A 19,017-nucleotide genomic window follows, 5' to 3' on the forward strand; every position below is an offset into this window, starting at 1 on the left:
GACACATTATAAGAAAGTTAATACTGTAAATTAATTATTCAGTATTTGGCATGAAGGCCTCATGAGGGCAGCATTAATTCCTTTTGCAGTTTTAAAATCACTTTCTGTTATTGAAGATGTAAATAACCTTATTTGAACACAGTAAATGACGCAAAGACTCGTGTACACGGACTGAAAATACCAATTATCAATCAATCAATCAATACTTTATTAATCCCAGAGGGAAATTAGAGTTTCAGTAAACACAATTCAGAGATCATACATACATGGGCAAGACACATGACAAGAACTGGTGACTGTGGTCATTCGCAACCCGAGTCGCGCTACCTTAATAGAGATAAGAGGATTGGTTCAGGTGGAGGGAAAAAAAGGCACTTCAGAGTTACCCTCCATAGGGAGGGCAGGGGTAGGTTGGGTTTTCACAGCATCTGTCTGCATTCCTTTGTGGGGGTTTTAGTTGCTTGCAGCTCAAGGCTACCAGGGCGTCAGATTCAGATAAAAAGAATTTGTTTGAGTCAAGCTGAGATAATTTTCCTCTCTGCCTTCAGTCTTTAAACTGATCATTTCCAGTCCTTCAGTGAAGCCAATTTTGAGTTTTTAAACCTCTCCATTCCGTCCGGTGACTCTCTCAGAGATGACATCCATTTTGCGCACTAATACCGGTATCGCAGCTAGTTAAACATTTTCAGACTTGTAATAAAAAGAAATGAAACTTTGAGATAAGCAAGAAACTACAATATAGAATACAGTCAGAGGTTTATCATTTTAGTTTTTATTGTTTTAAAAGTCGCCCTCTCAGACTGGTGAGTCCACATAGCCACTAACACTAGAACTCATCCTCCCACTTTTGAATGTAAACACCATCAGAAGAAGATCGCTTTAAGTGCTCAAAGAGTCTTTTCCCCTTTTGACATCTGATTCAGTTGTGGGTTTAGCTTTTGAACGTGTTGCTTGACTTGTTTATGCATATGCTCGTCCTTCAGTCATCATCATCACTGTCGTCATCGCTGTCGTGTTGGTAGCTTGTGTGCTGCTAAAAGGTGGTGTTGGAGTTTGGTTGGGCCAAATTTGGTACACGTTTGGCAGATCTCACCAAAATAAAATGTTATGGCTGGGTCTTAACAGTCTTTACCTTTACGGTTAAAAAATACATTTTTATCTATACTGTAAAAAGTGTTTGTGCAAAATTGATCTAAAATTAAAATTTTTTCTGGTGGAAGTTTAGGGGTAAAGAGATGTGGGTTCGTAAAAATGAGGGTTTGAAAGATCTAACCCCCTTTGTTCAATATAACTGATATGTGTCATCAGTTTCTTCTTTCAGAAGGGAACAAAGATGATGTTTTTCTTAGATAAAAGGAAATAGCAGTCTCATCGCATGTATGAAGTTTGAGTTTCCACTTCCTTCCAGCACTCAGGATACCCACAGAATCAGAATCATTGACATCATTGCCCAGTAGATGAGGAACTGACTCTGAAGGTGGGCGGGTTGAAAGGTTGACAGCCAAGTGTTTGTGAAGCACCAGCTGATGTGTAGAAAATGTATTTTTTATTATAGAATGTTTGACTCAAATACATAGAAACTGAGCCAGATTTCTAGTTTTGGTCTTACTTCACCTCTATTATTTCAACTTGAACTGTGTCCATTTTCCCCTTATTTTATGTCCTCATTAGGGTTCTTGTTTATTAGTTTATTCTTTGCTGATCTTTTCATTTTGTCTCTGAAGTTGGAAGAAAAACTCCACAACAGCATTCATGTTTAGAATTTATTGACCAGTGCATGTCAGTTTTTTTTCTAATTCATATTAGCATGATATTTTTTTAAATCACATTTTTATGCAAGTTAAGAATATGAAGAATTATATATATTTTTTTTATGCAAGACTTCTTTTTATCCTGAAAACCAGACTTGTCAAAATCGTGGAATATAAAACACAGATACACAAATCCAGTACATAAACTACAGTGCAGTTTGCATGTTGACCACATGAGGGCAGCAGTGGATGACTACAGGTAAACAGTTCTGCAGGAATCACTTTTGATGTAACGATCAGAAACTCGAAAAACAAAAATACAATAAGGTAAATTTTGTGCGTTTTAAAAGCAAAGTCATTATCCGATCTGAACAAAGAAGTGACCCCGTAAATGATTCAGATCTTTTTTACTCTCTTGCTGTTTTTTTTTGTCTTAAGGCTCATCCTGCTGAGTCTTGCTCTCAGCCTGTTCACTTAAATCCTCATAGCCACTAAATCTAGACACCCTCCTCTTCCTCCTAACCAGGAACACCACAATCACCACCAGAACCATCAGACCAATCACTCCAAATGCTACCCCTGCCTTTCCCCCACTTGTCATCTGATTTAGCTCTGGGTTGAACTTTTGAGCAAGTACCTTGATTTCCTCTGGCTTGGCAAGCTTCCATGCTTTTGTCTGCCCCACTCTGACCCAGCTCTTATCTCCTTCGGTCATCACCATCACCGTGTTGGTAGCTTGCATGCTCATGAGAGGAGGTTTGGTAAAAGGAGGAAGTCGGATTGGCAGCAGCTCGCCTCCTGTGAACAGTCCAGACTTAACACAGTAAAGAATTTCACAGCCATCACTGACTGTGGCGAGGTGCTGACTGAACTTGGGAGGACACATGTGTTGGTTCCTTGCCAGTGGGTTAGCAGCTTCACAACTGAAGAGACCTCCAAATGGTACGGCATATCTGGTACCCATCTCATAGTCGTTACTCATGCAGAGCATCTGGCCATCTGATAGAAATTTGACTGCAATAAAATTTGCAGGGCAACTTTTGGTGTTGGTGATGGGATTCCGGAGAGACGGACTGTAGATGCCTCCAAACCGATAACCCGAGTTATCAGGAGCTTTTCCATTCAGAGAGCACCAGTAGGTGTCGATACGAGCAGAACGAACATGATACACATCCTGGCAGTGTGTTGTGTAACAAGTATCTAACCACAAGAATCCGCATGAATGACTATCTGTGTAGCATTCATTTTGAGAATAGCCCTCCTGTCTCGTCTCTGATCGCAGTAAAGTTGGGGTGTAAGGACCACGACAAGTGAATTCACCAGTGTCTGGGTTTTTCTGGGCCAGTTTGTCACAAAGTGGACCTGCATCTGAGCTGAGTTTGCTACATGTTTGGTAGATCCCACCAAAACTAAGGTTTGTAGCCGGGCCCTCGCAGGAACTGTCATCAATGTTTGCCTGAAAGTTAAAGTTCTTGGAGCCGACGTCTACACACCCAGGGCGGGTGTTGATCTTGTAGTACCGCTCTATGGCCTGGCTTACTCGAACTGCGACTTTGCCCACTGTAGGTTCTGGTAGATCAGTCAAAGTGTTTTTGTTTATAAAATAGTGGAGAGGGAAACCTGAACGGTCAATAGCAACCAAGTTATTTCTGGTACTTTCCTGCCATTTTGGTAAAGTGATGCCAGGATAAAAAGGCACACCTCCATGACTCTGAATGAGTGAATAGATAATGTTGGACTGATACGTTTTAAGTTCTGTACTCTGTTGGCTGCTCTCACTGCTGATATCAAACTTGAGTTTGTCAAAAAAGTTGAACCCAGCCTGTGCTTTAACAGTTGAACTGTCTGATGCACTCTGAGACACGTACGAGGAGCGGAGGTAGTCTTCCTGCACCAGAGAGGCCCCAGCATCAACACTAGTGATGACATGAGTTCCATAGTCCAGCACCATCTTCTCTGCGAGATAGTCAGCGTTCCTCGTCTGATTGTTTTCTATTGCGTCTGCGATGTCTTTGACTTGCTGAGCAAAGCGTGAGTCCAGTACGAAGTCAGGGTAGGCCTTCACTGTGTACATAAAGTTCCGAACCTTTTAAAGAAAGGATCATACAATCATTATTATATTTCTCATTAACTGTATGTTACTCTCCTTTTAAAAACGTAACTAAAACATATATCCTTTTGCTCAAACCTGTTTACAATCATACAAGATTTTAAGGTAATAATGAGCATTTTGGATTGTATGTTTAAAAAAAATGGAAAAGAAACACAAACCAACCTGAACTCTGGTTGTAGTTGAAGAATCTTTGACCTGATGGGATTTCATTCTTGTGTTCTCAGTAGAAAATTTTCCATTCAGCACTTTCAAGAAGGAAATGTCAGCATTTATAGAGTGAGCTGTGGTGCTTTTCTGCTCCAGCCAGGAGCTGATGATCTCAGAGTTGGTCTCCACTCCTGTCTCCTTCTGAGGGATGACAAACACCTCATCTGGGATGAGGTAGAGTCCATCTTCAGTGGTTTGGCACTGGAAGTAGCTGAGGTTCATGACTCGACCCATGTCCATGTTTCGGAGATTGTCCCACCCTCCACCTGGAAGCACCTCCATTGCTGCGATGGAGAAGTTGGTGGAGGCACGGCATTGTCTGAGCCAGTTGGTCGGGCGGCTCAGAGGAGCTGAAGAGCAGGTTCTAAGGGTGTAAAGAGCAGCCAGGAGAGCCAGTACTGTCTTCATGGTGACTGTGTCAGAAAACACAACTGGGCTGGTTTAATATATAGTTCAAGTAAAGTCCTGCCTCCTCTTGTGTGAGTGAGGACAAACAGGAAAATCTTGTTTGGGTTGGCAAAAGTTTACTTTCACTTTTGTTTCTGATCCAGTGTTCTTAGTGTGGGGGTAGACACAACTTCTACTTGTATTTAACTTTCTTCTCTTCATTTAGCTCTGCCAAAAAGCTTTTTGATTGATGTATGTTTGATTTTTCTTTAAACTAACACAGCGGTCCTTGCTAGGGTCTGAGATTTATTTACAAGACCATCTTGACACAAAAGTCATTTCTTTTCTATGCAACATTAAAACATGTAAAACTCTGAGATAACTGTTAGATATGGTTCACTGTGAAACCATATTTTACTTATTATTTTTGAAAATAATCCGTCACTATGAGTTTTTCATGCTGTCATGACTCGAGGAAGGTGTTTAACCCAAGACATGCAGAATCGACTCAACGATTCTGGGTGAGTTAAAGAAAAGTTCTTTATTTAGAAACAGGAACAAAAGTAGCACTGGGAAGTCCAGTGGGGAATGAGCTGTTGTTGGGGTCCTGCCCTCATGAGAAAATTACTATGCAGTATTTTCTCCAAAGGACTGTGCATCTACGCACTGAAGCGTAGACAATATCAGCGCCAGCAGGGACTCCATGTCCCATGATCCTCTACAGCTGGCAGCAGCTTGATGATGTCATCAAGCGACGCCAAGTCTGACCAGCCGCTACAGAGATCGCCCGCGGGACGATTCTATAAAGCCGAGGCGCAGAGCTGAAATCGCTCTTCCCGTCCAGTCACCTGGAGTAAGGAGACCTTCGCCTCTGCTTCATGCCGCTCCGGACAGCCTGTGCACGAGGCCTAGCTGCTGATCAACGGACCAGCGCCATCTGATCCGCTCAGCCTGAGCACAGAGGGACACCTTCTGTTCGCTCATTCAAGATTTTTTTTTCCTTTTTCTCTCTCTCTTTCTCTCCCGCTTCTCTAATAGTCCGAAAAAGCGGTCGACCACGTGACCGCTTTAAAATAACAAACGGTTTCTCTCCGCCGTACTAAAAAAACGCCAACGGATCATCTCAGAGTAAGCCGTTTCTTTCATTGTTTAATATCTAAGTTTGTTTATGCTGTGGCCAGGCTGACATACTGTTTAGAGATGTGATTTACCTTCATGACTGATCTGTTGTTTTTTTCTTTGATCTTTGTGAAGCGATTTGAAGTGTTTTGACTAAGTTTACTGTGAACGTTTGCTCACACCCACTGATTGTGCGTGTTTGGGAAGACAAGCTGAACACACACACACACACACACACACACACACACACACACACACACACACACACACACACACACACACACACACAGTTAGTTCCTTTGGTCAGCCAAACAAAGGATCCGCCATTTTGTTTTCAACATTCCCTCCAGTTTGATAATCAGCTATCTCTGCTGGATCACATTACCATCTCACCCCACCAGTCTGATTAGTTTGTTACTCCACATTATCATTCCATTGTTTCATTGCTTGTTGTCTGTTTTAAAAAAGCAGTTGTTGATATTGAATGGCTAATACTTTGAAGGAGCTAAGGTGATCATATTAGTCAATAAATGTTATTGTCAATTAAGTTTTGTCTCAAGAGAATTTGTCTGTGTGGATAGAATAGGACCGCTGCTCGTTAAAAGGATTTTACGAACTTTAGTAAGATTGATAGAGGTTTGGATTCATTTTTCCCCTATTAAAGGGGTGGTGCCCCGAGGATATCCACGGATATCCTAATTACATAATAAATCGTTAAATATTTCCATATTTACGAATTTTATTGATGACTCCAAAGAGTAAGTAAAGCTTACAAATTATTTGTTGGCTAATAACCACAACACTGTACAGCTCTTGTCCGTATAGCGTTCTGTGGTGAACGAGGAAGGTGGAGGCCAAGGTGAGCGCCGGTAAAGGATTGGCAAACTGGGGTGGGTGAGGCAGCGGAGAGGGTCCAGACAGGAACAACGGAGGAGGATGGGACGTGGTTCAGGTGATCCGGAGTTCTAGCAGCGAGGATGAAGAAGGGTGTGGAGTTGTCCTGGAAGAAGCAAACAAACACGAGTCTTGAGGGTAAACCAAAAAGCGTGATCCAAGACAGTCCAAGTTCAAAATCCAATAATCCAAAATGAGTCAAGCGAACAAATGAGCAAACAGATACAAGTGGCTGGGGCTACCTAAACTGGAGCAATCATCCGGCGTAGTGTGGTGTCTCCATCCTTCTTCTATACCCGACTTCCTGATTGGAAATTCTGTGCAGCTGCAGTCCCCTCTGCTCCTCACCTATGGGAAATTAGCTCGGAGATGGTTAGATGGAAGAGGAGCACTCACCTCGGCTCGAGGACATGACACATGCAGGCTGAACATGAAAATGGTCTCCTACCCCTATTTCCTGGAATAGTTTCTGATAGAAAATAGATGGAAAACTGCTCAGTTCAGAAAAGCTTGACAGAGCTATGTCACACTGTCAATTAACAACAACCATCATATAGGTCCCGAGCGCAGCCACTGCTGCAGCTCATCGCTCCCCACGGAGACGGGTCAAATAAACACATTCTCACATCCGAACTGTCGAAAAATGATGATGGGGACCAAGCGTTTGTTTCCGATGCATTGGGAGTCCGAACACGTCGGGAGGCGAAGCGCTGTGCCAGAGCGCTGGTTTCCGACTGCAGCGGTAAAACGCACATTTAACCAACATTTAACCTCTAACCTTTTGCCATTTAGCCTTCCCCTCACCCACACCCTAACCTTAAGCCAGTTTCTCATTCTAAACTTCCCATTAACCGTGTTGAAGGGGGCGTTACAACTAGAAAAGTTTTACATGCACAAGAGGGTTAAGGTTAGGATGGGGGTGTGGGTAAGAGGGTAAAGGTCACAATTCAGTGAAATTGGAAAATTACACTCTTGCATAGTGCATTGCCTCCCAACACACTGGGGTTCCCAATGCAAACAAGCAATGGAAACAAACGCCTGGTCACCCATCGTCATTTTTCGACGCTTTGGGTGTGAGAACGTGTTGGTCAAATCCGGAGATGAATTACACCAGTGTGTGAAGCCTAATGGGACTTTATTGTTCACCCATCTTGGCTCACGACGAGGAAGGCTGTTGTTTGTTTAGCATCCAGGAAACAGCAGAGAATTTTTTCGGCTAGGAGAAGCTAATCGTCAACGTTAGCAACTCCACCACACAGCAGAACTCCTCCAGGCTTGTGTTATTGTGGAGATAAAACATCAATGTTGCAAAGGAAAATAAGTCAGTGGTGGAGTCAAGTTGCTGTTAATTCATCAGAGGCGAGTGTCACGATGTAAGCCAGGAGGAGGTTCGGACCCGAGATGCAGAACCAGGATGACACAAGGCAGGAGTTGTAGAAAACACAAAATCCTTTATTGGGAATAATAGTCCAAAAGTAAAATCCAAAGGGGCAGGTAGCCAAATACCAAAAATCCAAAAATCCTAATGCGCAAACAAATACCATAGAGACCAAGAGAGGGAACCGGGACAACGCTGACACAAAAACAATGGACCAACAACACATTGAGACGCAGACAGGGTTATATACACAGAGGGAAACAATCAGGGAAACAGGTGACAGGTGTGTGGGGAGTGAGATCAGAAGGGATCAGGTGAGACTTATTAACTAAGTGGGGAAAACTGACAAGGTAAAATTAATCTACGGAGAACTAAAGATAAGTGAAGTCCTAAACCTGAAAACTAGACACCAGAAGTAAAACACTAACAGGGATGGGATAACTAAATCTGAAATCACTAAGGGGGAACCTGAGGGAAACCTGGAGGGAGCTGGAGACCTAAAGGGGCACAGAAACCTAAGGAGAACACCTTAGGGGAAAACCTGGAGTGGGCTGGGGAACACAAGGAGACACATAAGGGGAACCTAGAAAGGGCTGGAGAACACAAGGAGACACATGAGGGGGACGCAGAACATGACAGCGAGATGTCCAAATATCAGGAGATAATAAGAAACAATTATTTAAAAAGTGCCTCTCAAGGAAAAAATCATGAGGCGCTTCACAAGAACAAAAATTTTAAATAAAAATGATTTGAAAATATAAAAATTGAGATGTAAAACATTGTGATAAAAAATGTGAGGAAAGGGGAAAAAATGAATAAGAAAGAGGTAATCAGTGGATCCCGGGAAAGGCTGAATGAGGAGAAGGTAGTGATGAAGAATCAACCAAAGGTCACTCAAGAGCCAACCTGAACAAGTGAGTTTTCAGCTGCTTTTAAAGGAGACCACTGAGTCCACTGATCTCAGGCTCAGGAGGAGAGAGTTCCAGAGTCTGGGGGCCACAGCAGCAAATGATCTGTCACCTTTGGTCTTTAGCCTGGTGCTGCACAACCAGTAGTCTTTGATCACTGGACCTCAGGGACCTGCTGGGGGTGTAGGGACTAAGAAGATCACCAATGTAAGATGGTGCTTGTCCATGTAACCCCGGGTTTCCACGGGAGCCGTCAGCAGCACGTCTTGCTCGCGTAAGCTGCTGCTTGGCCCTTCCCACAAGACGCGAAGCAGCAGGGGAGCAGCTGTCACCGACCGAGCACGAAGTCACACGAGTGACTTCGTCAGTAAACACAACAACAAGCAGGAGAAAATTACAACATGGTTTGTGTTTTATGTTCTGTCTGTTTTATAATCGCCAATACGGACGTGAAAAGCAAAGGAGACCGCTAGCTAGGTGATGACTTCTCACGGGGCCGCACAGTTAGTAACCTTTTTTAAAAGTAAAGCAACCGGAAGGCAGTACGTTCTTTATTCTGAAAATCTCGGGAGCTTCTCTACATTTCCGCGTCCGATTTTCTGTCTTTCCTTCCCTAAAAATGTCGAACTTGACCCGTTTCAGAGGCGTCGCACGTAGAAAATAGAACCGGCGCGTAAAGGCCGCGACATGCTGCTCCTGAGACGCGGCTGACTCGCGCTGCTTACGGCTGCTGACGGCTCCTGTGGAAAAGGTTCTGTTGACCACAGCGGTTCCTATCAGCAGCAATGACGTGCTGCTGCAGTAACGTGCTGCTGACGGCTCCCGTGGAAAGCCGGGGTAAGGCCCTATAGACCAGAACCAGGATCTTGAATTGAACCCTGAAGTTGACTGGCAGCCAATGAAGCTAGGGGAGGAGTGGGGTGATGTGGGTGTGTTTGGAGGACTTGGTCAGAAGCCGAGCACAGGCATTCTGGACAACCTGTAGACGGTTCAGGGAGGTTCTGCTCAGACACGTGAAAAGAGAGTTACAGTAGTCTAAGCGTGAGGAGAAGTTCAGAGCGAGACAGAATGGGACTCAGCTTTGCAATGTTCCTGAGATGGTTGAAGGAAGAGCGAACAAGAGAACTGACAGAATCCAGGGTGAGAGCTGGGTCAAAGGTCATGCCAAGATTCCTGATGGAAAATCTGGTGTGAGAAGAAAGCTAACCAAGAGAGTCTCTGACTTTGGGAACCAGCTTGTCTGGGGCACAGATGAGGATCTCAGTCTTATCTTCATTCAGCTGTAGAAAGTTCCCAGCCATCCAGGTTTTAAGCAGGTTTGTAACAGCTGCAGCTTAGACATCTCATGGGGCTTAAAGGAGATGTACAGTTGAATGTCATCTGCGTAAAGATGGTAGGAGATTCCTTTAAAAGAGCTCAAGATGTGCTGAAGAAGAAGCAGATATAGGTGGAAAAGTAGAGACCCCAACCCAGAACCTTGCAGGACACCATGGGTGAGGGAGGTGGTGAAGGATCGAAACTTGGAGATGGCCACAGAGAAGGAACGCTCAGACAGATTGGACTCCTAATCCTGTCGTCTGAAGCTCCTTCAGCTGAATTCTGTGTCCTGTAACGCCCAGAAATTGTCAATTTTCACCTACAGATTGACCTACATGTCACTGGTCATCTGCAGACCTAATTCCATTCTCCAAGGTGGATTTTACACTCTATCCTCCTACAAGCCCAGAAGGATACTGCAACCTTGTTGACATTTCAGGAGGAACACAATGTCAGCCTGTGTTCCCAAACAAAGCCTTCTTTGATAACACCACAGGAGTGCCCACTCTCTATAATAGGAGGACTGCTTCAGCTTATATGAGTTGATCATTCATGAAATGAAATTAACAAATGTTAGTTGGATAAAAATAATGTTTTGATTGATCTGTGCTTGAACTACTGAAAGTTGAAATGAAATGAATTATTACATTGAATGATTTATATATATGGTAATCAGTAATGTTTGATATGACATCACCTGCACTCAGACACAAGGACAAGTTAAAGTTAAGTTGAACTCATGACACACAGATATTTCTTTACCCCAAATCAGAGCATCCGGCATCTCAAGAAGGTGTGATGTTCTGAGGTTTTCTTGGTAATATCCCTTAACATGGCACGCTCCGGTTGGACAAGAATTCATAACATGAGAATATTAAAACAGAATCACTCTGGTGATTCAGCAGTCGCATTCCAGCTTTCCATCATTCAGCATTCGGTTCTAGAGAACGCTACGGAACGGCCGTCTGTAGCGAAAACTCTTTAACCCTGTGCATTTTTGGCAAGCTGCCAAAACCCTGCTAAAAGCTGCCTTCCGCTGACACAGCAAATGGTTCCTGCAGAACAAAGCTGATATTGTTCCATCTCCCTAAGAGTCCTTCTAGACGCAACGGTTCCATCCATCTGTTGTGACCCGGAAAACATCTCTGGACTGGAGAGTCGGTGCTGCGGGTATTCTACAGCCCTCGGTGCCAGATGTCATCCGACCTCTCTGACCTTCGGATCCACGAAGAGGGTCTTCCAAAGGGTGAGGTAGACACACAGATAATGTCTGATGCTTTTTTGATAAGAATCAACTTCATAGCTTAACGCAAACCAAATTCTTTCCTTTTTACACGCAGAACTCAGTTCTTCTAGATACGAAAGTTCTGATAACATCATATTCACACGTAGGCACCATACATCACATTCCATCCACCTAGATCAGGGGTGTCAAATATGCGGCCCGCAGGCCGGATCCGGCCCGCAAGCGGATTCAATCCGGCCCGCGAGATGGTTGTGTAAACTTTATTTTCATACTTTACAATGTAGAGTGAAAATAAACGTATCATTGTTAGTAAGTTTTCTCTGTAATGAGTATAAATAAAACAAAGCTGCTCAAGGCTCACACAAGAACTTGAATCACATCCTGAAGTTGGCCGCCACTCAGGATGTGACTTCTGATATTGATGTGCTGGTGAAAGCTAAAATATGTAAAATAAAATGAGTCAAATACCATTAATCCTCTAATAGAGGCCAGTATTCAATTAAAGGCCGGGTCTCCAATTTTGGCCGGTGTCGGAGTCAGCGGAGGTAAATAATGGCCGGTCTCTTATTGTGGCCAGGTGGAATGTGGTAACAAGCAAGTATGAGCGTTCCAGCGGCAGGGTTATAGTCCCCAAATCAACCAGCAGGAGGCAGTAGAGGTTCACGCAGACCTTTATTAGGCTTTTTCTTCAACGCTTTGTAACACTACAGACACGATTCTCTATCACGCTCCTACCACACAGAGTCACGGTGTCAGTTAACCATGCTAATTCAACCCGCTCCACAGAACACACATCACCTTCCCTGTGGCTTACATAACACTCACACAACACGCAAATCAGCACATAGGAACTAGCAGAACGATAGGAAACACATATAACACAATACCCAGAATGCACCTGGCTTACAACCCCAGCCAGGTCATTACACTATCAAGTTCAAAGAGAACGTGCTGATTATGCTGCAGAACACTCTGGAGAGCAGCAGTAGGGGGTGTATGAACTAGTCAACTTCACTATAGTGACTTTTTATGCCTGTCGTCGACTAGTCGCTGTCACGTGATAATGACCGGCAAGATGCAGCCCTCGGAAAAGACAGCAGCCTGCTATCAGCAGGTGACAAGCTCCTGCGCTCGGGGGGGGGGGGTCGGGGCAACGCGCTGTGCCAGACCGTAGGTACTGACACGCGATCGTTCATGTCGGTTCATTTCCTTTAATGTTTTCTGTCTTTTATTTGTGCCTGATGTGTATCGCTGCTGTGGAGCGGGGCGCATCAACTTGTCCTCCGACGCACAGATCACTGATGCGGCCGCCAAGCAGGGAGAGCTCCGCTGTTTTCGCGGTCGGTAGATCTGCCTCCTGAGCACGGCCACAGTAACAATCAGGTGTCGCCACCTCAAAAACTAATTTAACACGCGATCGTTCATGTCAGTTCATTTCCTTTAATGTTTTCTGTCTTTTATTTGCGCCTGATGTGTTTCGCTGCATGCTGTGGAGCGGGGCGCTGCGCGCATCACCTTGTCCTCCAGTGACGCACCGATCACTGATGCGCCCGCCAAGCTCGGAGCACTCCGCTGTTTTTGCGGTCGGTAGATCTGCCTTCTGAGCACGGCCACAGTAACAATCAGGTGTCGCCACATTTAACACGCGATCGTTCATGTCGGTTCATTTCCTTTGATGTTTTCTGTCTTTTATTTGCGCCTGATGCGTTTGGCTGTGGAGCGGGGCGCATCACCTTGTCATCCGGTGACGCACCGATCACGCGGCCACCAAGCAGCAAGCACTCCGCTGTTTTTGCGGTCGGTAGATCTTTTAGAACTGCAGTTCAAAGGTAACTCATAAGGTGAATATATATGAACCCAGGTAGCAGTTTTTCTTTAGGATTGAGAAGAGATGCAGGAAGATAATAAACAGACAGGACAGAAAAATAGTCAAATAAAAACAAGTTAGTTTTTGTACCTGGTGGTTGCAACAAACAGACACCATTGAAGGTAATCAGAAGTGAGGAACAGAAAATGAAATAATTATTTTAATGTTTAGAGCAGCAGGAACTCCGAGAGGCTGCAGGCGCATCAGTGAGTTTGGGGCTGCTGCGCAGGGGGAGGGGGGAGATGGCTGAAGCAGAAACTACCGTTGTTAAAAGAAATGTGTTTAACTTTGAAAATGTGGGCGCAATTTTAATTGTCAAAAACTCCAGCGAACCATTAGTTCATTTTGCTCAAATAGAAATAGAGGCCTGCCTCTAATACTGACCCTCTTTCCAATAAAGGCCTGGAGCTTGATGAGCTTGAGTCAAATACAGGCCCAGGCCTGTATTAGAGGATTTACGGTATATTTTAAGTGCTGCATGAAACTGGTCTTGCCATGTGATCTGTAAGCTCTGAATCACTAAGGAATGTTTTTTTTTAATTTGTAGATTATTATTTATTTTTTATTTTTCAAATTTTCAAGTACACTTCAGGCGTTGTACTTGTACTACACTGTCAGGCTCCAGCCTTGTCTTATACTGATTGTATTAAAACAAAGAAAACAATCCGAAGTTTTTTTTTTTTTTTACCGGTCCGGCCCACTTGGTACTAGATTTCCCTCAATGTGGCCCCTGAGCTAAAATGAGTTTGACACCCCTGACCTAGATCCATCCATCCACAGTAATATTAGTTAACTTGTCATGTTTTTAATCGTTTCGATAATAAATTCTTACTTTTTATAAACCTGACTCTCTTCTTGAATCAACACGAAGTGTTCCACAATCCCTGAATAAACAAAAAATCCTAGAATCGTATGATTAAACATCCAAAGGCCCAGCAGGTTGATATTCTATATTTATATAGAGTTTCACAGCGTATTGGTCATAAGTAAAGGTAATATATTAAGCTTTAAAGCACTACATTTACCACTCCTACAGTCCTCAAACAGGTGCACCAGAGCTTTTTTTTCCCCAAGAGAATGATTTACAATGTGTTTTTCCTAGAGACTACTGCAGTTGTATAAAAAATTTGAACAAAGTTGACCTTTAAAACACCGAAGGGACAAGAGGGGGTAATATGATTTAGTGAAATCACCTCCAGCCAAGTCAAAAAACTTCCATAGAATTTAATTTTTCCAATTCTTTTCATGTAGAGAGAGCAGCGTGCCTGAATGCTGATTTTCCTAAGTACAGGTCAAGGGGACAGAGAGTGGAAATCGTCGCTGTCTTCCTCCGCTTATCCGGGTCCGGGTCGCGGGGGCAGCATCCCAACTAGGGAGCTCCAGACCGTCCTCTCCCCGGCCTTCTCCACCAGCTCCTCCATCAGGACCCCAAGGCGTTCCTGGACCAGATTGGAGATGTAACCTCTCCAACGTGTCCTGGGTCGACCCGGGGTCCCCCTGCCGGCAGGACATGCCCGAAACACCTCCCCAGGGAGGCGTCCAGGAGGCATTCTGACCAGATGCCCAAACCACCTCAACTGACTCCTTTCGATCCGGAGGAGCAGCAGTTCTACTCCGAGTCCCTCCCGAATGTCCGAGCTCCTCACCCTACCTCTAAGGCTGAGCCCGGCCACCCTACGGAGGAAACTCATTTTGGCCGCTTGTATCCGCGATCTCGTTCTTTCGGTCATTACCCAAAGCTCATGACCATAGGTGAGGATTGGGACGTAGATCGACCGGTAAATCGAGAGCCTGGCTTTCTGGCTCAGCTCCCTCTTCACCACGACAGATCGGCTCAGCGTCCGCATCACTGCAGACGCCGGACCAATACAGCTGTCGATCTCCTGATCCCTCCTACCCTCACTCGTGAACAAGACCCCGAGATACTTAAACTCCTCCACTTGAGGTAGGACCTCTCCCCCGACCCGGAGGTGGCAAGCCACCCTTTCCCGGTCGAAAACAGTGGAAATACATTTCAAAAACAAATTTCATACCTTCATGAGTGTTTCTGCAAACGTGACTAATGCAGACCAAGAACTGTACTATGAATACATTTATGTCAGCAATTCAGACTACCAACTGATAAAAATGGCAATTTAGCCAAAGTGAGTAGAGCAAAATAGGTGTGAGAATCACTGTTGTTGATCCAGTGCTCTTTGAAAACATACAGGCTAGATTATGCATGATTAAAAGAGCATTCTAGCCAATCTTACAAGGAAGGTGAGCAGTATCACCATATTGTCTGTGAAAAGCTGTTTTGGAGACATTATGAAATTAAGTGTTTATGTGATGAACAGCAGTATCCCAAGGATAGATACCTGGGGCATCCCATTAAATGCACTAATATTGTGTAAGAACATGTGCATTTTACTAAAAACTAGAATGCTGATATAATTGAAATTTAAACTCTGTTATTAAAGCTAAGTATCACAAATTCCTCCCAGACACTCATTTTCTTAGTGCATGCTGTTGAAGCGATTTAAAGGTTTGAATCTTGTTGCGTGCAGCGAGCTTGGAGGGGAAAAAGCAGAAGTCATAAGGACCTTCCTAAAATAATTCACATGAAAACAAGCAAAATAAAAATTGCAATCACGTTGCCCACATGATTACAGATGCATTCTTTTTATTTGTCAAACACCGAAAAGAACTAAATGTTTAATTAAACTTGCATTAAAAAGCAAGCCTAGATTTCAGGCGAGACATGAGAACATTTATACATAAAAGAGGATCTACACCTTCACCTAACAGCCAAAGATCAGGATCAGAGGTTTTTATTTACAGGCTTCCGCATTAAATGAGGAACAGAAAGGAGGTATGCAAACAATTTTCATGTTAACAGGAAGTGGGTTTTTTCACATGTACAAAAACAATCACATGAGCGTCTACCACTGGGAACGCTGTGACAGCGTTCACCTCTGTGCTTATTAGGTCATCTGCATCAGTTCTCTATGGTTTCCAACATGGGTTAGGAATAAACTAGGGAAACAACGATAAGTGTGTCATTATGTAAGTCCCTTATTATGCATCTTCCTATATTTAAATGTGATGAATCAAAGTTCTGCTTTAGCTGAGTGTTGTTGTTTCTAAACCCCAGAAATAGACGAAAGCAATAGACAATTAGAAATGCAGAATTAATGCAAAAAACTATAAATCAGCCTTTGATTTTAGTGAAGCTCTGTTAAAATATTTAAAAACAATGATTTCACTATTTCATTTTAGAGTGGCCTGTGCACGTTTCTACTTAAAGAGCAAGTCACCCCAAATCAACTTTTTTTTGCTGATAAACTTAATAAACAAGTGTCTAATCGTGCTGCAGACACGTGTAGTCAATAATTTGGCACTTCAGTGCATCTTAGATAAATTTTAAATATTCTGCCTAAAACTGTCAGTGTTGTGCCGTTGTCAGGTAAAAACTATGCACTGTATTTGAATTTAAATCTGCCACCGCTATTGGCTAAGAGGTATGCTATGATGTTAACTGGTACATTATGATGTCAGCCTGTGTGTGTGTGTGTTTGTTAGCGGCTCCGCCCTCTTGGTCTGCCAGGCAACAGCATTTGTTGCATTTTTCAAACATGAAGTGGGAGTGGAGTTAGACTCTGGTAGGGGGTGACTTGCTCTTTAAATGTAATAATAGTGGCACAAGAAGCTTGTGGGTAATGACTGAGGCAGGAGGAGTGACTTAAAACTACTGGCTTTGTCTCTTTACCAAATCCCACCAGCAGAGGGCGACATCAAACTATATGATGGCCACACACACACACACACACACACACACACACACACACACACACACACACACACACACACACACACATCAAATCAAACAATATAGCAGAAAATTGGAGAAGCATGGCCATCTGCTCTTTAACAGTAGTAACCCGTCCCTTTAACCACAGAGATGAAAAAGATTTAATTCTGTTTTTAAGATAAGATCAAACCAGAGTATCACAGCTTCTTCATGCTTTGACTGGCTGAATGTAGATATGATATGATGCAAAACAACCATCTGCAGGAATTTTGATTCCTGGCATTTACCCGGATGATTCTTGCCAACAACCTTGCAGACTGGTTATGAATATTAAAGAGCAAGTCACCCCCTGCCAGAGTATTACACCACTCCCTCGTCCTGATTGAAAAATGCAACAAATGCTGTTGCCTAGCAGACCGAGAGGGCGGAAGCGCTAACAAATACACACACACACAGGCTCACAACAACATTGTGACATCATATGGTACCAGCTAACGTTCTAGGGTACCTCTCAGCCAATAGCGATGGCAGATTTAAATCCAAATGCAGAGCAGAGTTTTTACCTGACAACGGCACAACACTGACCGTTTTAGGCAGAAAATTTAAACTTGAACTAAAATGCACTAAAGTGCAAAACTATTGGCCGCATGTGTCTGCAGCACGATTACACACACATTTATATAGTTTATCAGAGAAAAAAATGTTGATTTGGGGGTGACTTGCTCTTTAAAAAAAACAATCCAATAGTTTATAATAGTTTTGATCTGTTAGGCAGGATCTGAAGTTTATTTAACATAAACATATAAATACAAATGTTTATCTTGTCTCCTTTTTGAATAATATTCTCCACATCTTTTTGAGCAATTAAAAACGCCAAATCATGTTCTTAATAAAATAATTTTATTTTCATTTCCATCAATGCATTTGAGTCAGACAGATCACCACAAACAGGGAGAGGGGCAAAGAATGAACGGCTGGAGGTTAAAACCTCAAAGGTAGAAAAATTAAATAATAAAAGCAAAGTTGATTTAAGAGCATCCGAGTCCACACAGAGGGAGAGGCTGAAGAAAGGCTTCTGGGTTGCCTTTAGAAGAGCAGCCTTCACTTCTTGGCAGCAGCTCTGGTCCTGGTGGACCGAGCCTTCTTGGGACTCTTCCTGGGCTTTTTGGCTGCAGGTCTCTTTGCTTTCTTTGGCCTCTTTGCCTTCTTCTTCTTTGGTGACTTCTTGGCTCCTCCAGCTGCTTTCTTGGCTTTCTTTGCCTTTTTTGCCTTTGGCTTCTTCTTCTTCTTCACCACCTTCCTCTTTCGAGGTTTAGGGCTTTTTTTGTTCAGCTTGTAGGAGCCTTTAGCCTTGACCAGAGACTTCTTAGCCAGCAGACGCTTGATGGCAACCCGGATTCTGGTTTTGTTTTTCACCACATCGTATCCCCCTGCTTTCAGAGCCTTCTTCAGGGCCACCAGGGACACGCCGCCACGCTGAGAGGATGCAGCCACAGCCTTCAGGATCCGAGACGACAGCGCAGGGCCCGTCTTCTTAGGCTTTCTCTTTTTGGGAGACTTGGCAGGAGATGCCAAAGATAAAGCGATCACAGGCGACGACATGGTGATGAGTCAGGTCAGTGAAGGTCAGGGATGTCTGTTGGTCCTCTGGACCGGTGGGCTTTAAAAACACCCCCATGAGAACCGTATAGAGGCAACTCCCACGACAGCTGAGGGGATCTTCTCCACCTTCTCAGACAAGATAAAGATTGTGTTTTCTTTAGTAGTGTTATTCTGCCATAATTCAAAGTTAAAGATTAAACAATCAAATAAAAACACCCTTAAAAAATCCCACACCAACCTAGCTTCATCTATGATAACTTTTAGGAACGTTCGGATCAAATGTATGACTGTTTTAAGACCTATTTGCCAGCAGGTTGTTGTCAAATGTCATTTAACATTTGTCTTTTGGACACTTTACAAGGTTATTAAAGCTAAATAATAAAGAGCAGGGGGTTGTGTTTAAATCAGCTGAAAGAACATAAAGTTTTTGTAGTACTG

At 43.5% G+C, this 19,017-nt stretch overlaps 2 protein-coding genes across 2 annotated transcripts; both read right to left on the reverse strand.

Moving 5' to 3' along the window:
* Positions 1–1,749: 1,749 nt before the first annotated feature.
* On the reverse strand, positions 1,750–4,516 carry mpeg1.1 (macrophage expressed 1, tandem duplicate 1). The gene is made up of 2 exons (XM_015972812.3): positions 4,027–4,516; positions 1,750–3,837 (listed from the first exon to the last, which is right to left on the reverse strand). Exons 1-2 carry the CDS (start codon positions 4,477–4,479, stop codon positions 2,185–2,187), a joined length of 2,106 nt encoding a protein of 701 aa, XP_015828298.1. The 5' UTR covers positions 4,480–4,516; the 3' UTR covers positions 1,750–2,184.
* Positions 4,517–17,860: 13,344 nt separating this feature from the next.
* Positions 17,861–18,635, reverse strand: LOC107394066 (protamine-like protein). Its single transcript, XM_015972813.3, has one exon. It carries the CDS (start codon positions 18,577–18,579, stop codon positions 18,079–18,081), a length of 501 nt encoding a protein of 166 aa, XP_015828299.1. The 5' UTR covers positions 18,580–18,635; the 3' UTR covers positions 17,861–18,078.
* Positions 18,636–19,017: the final 382 nt, after the last annotated feature.

Source organism: Nothobranchius furzeri, chromosome 17 (genome assembly GCF_043380555.1).
Source record: "Nothobranchius furzeri strain GRZ-AD chromosome 17, NfurGRZ-RIMD1, whole genome shotgun sequence".
Classification (NCBI taxonomy): domain Eukaryota; kingdom Metazoa; phylum Chordata; class Actinopteri; order Cyprinodontiformes; family Nothobranchiidae; genus Nothobranchius; species Nothobranchius furzeri.

Coding starts and splice junctions, on each gene's coding strand:
- mpeg1.1 (XM_015972812.3), bottom strand. CDS start 4,479: ATGAAGACAGTACTGGCTCTCCTGGCTGCTCTTTACACCCTTAGAACC. Junction 3,838..4,026: donor CAACTACAACCAGAGTTCAG/GTTGGTTTGTGT, acceptor TTTCTTTAAAAG/GTTCGGAACTTTATGTACAC.
- LOC107394066 (XM_015972813.3), bottom strand. CDS start 18,579: ATGTCGTCGCCTGTGATCGCTTTATCTTTGGCATCTCCTGCCAAGTCT.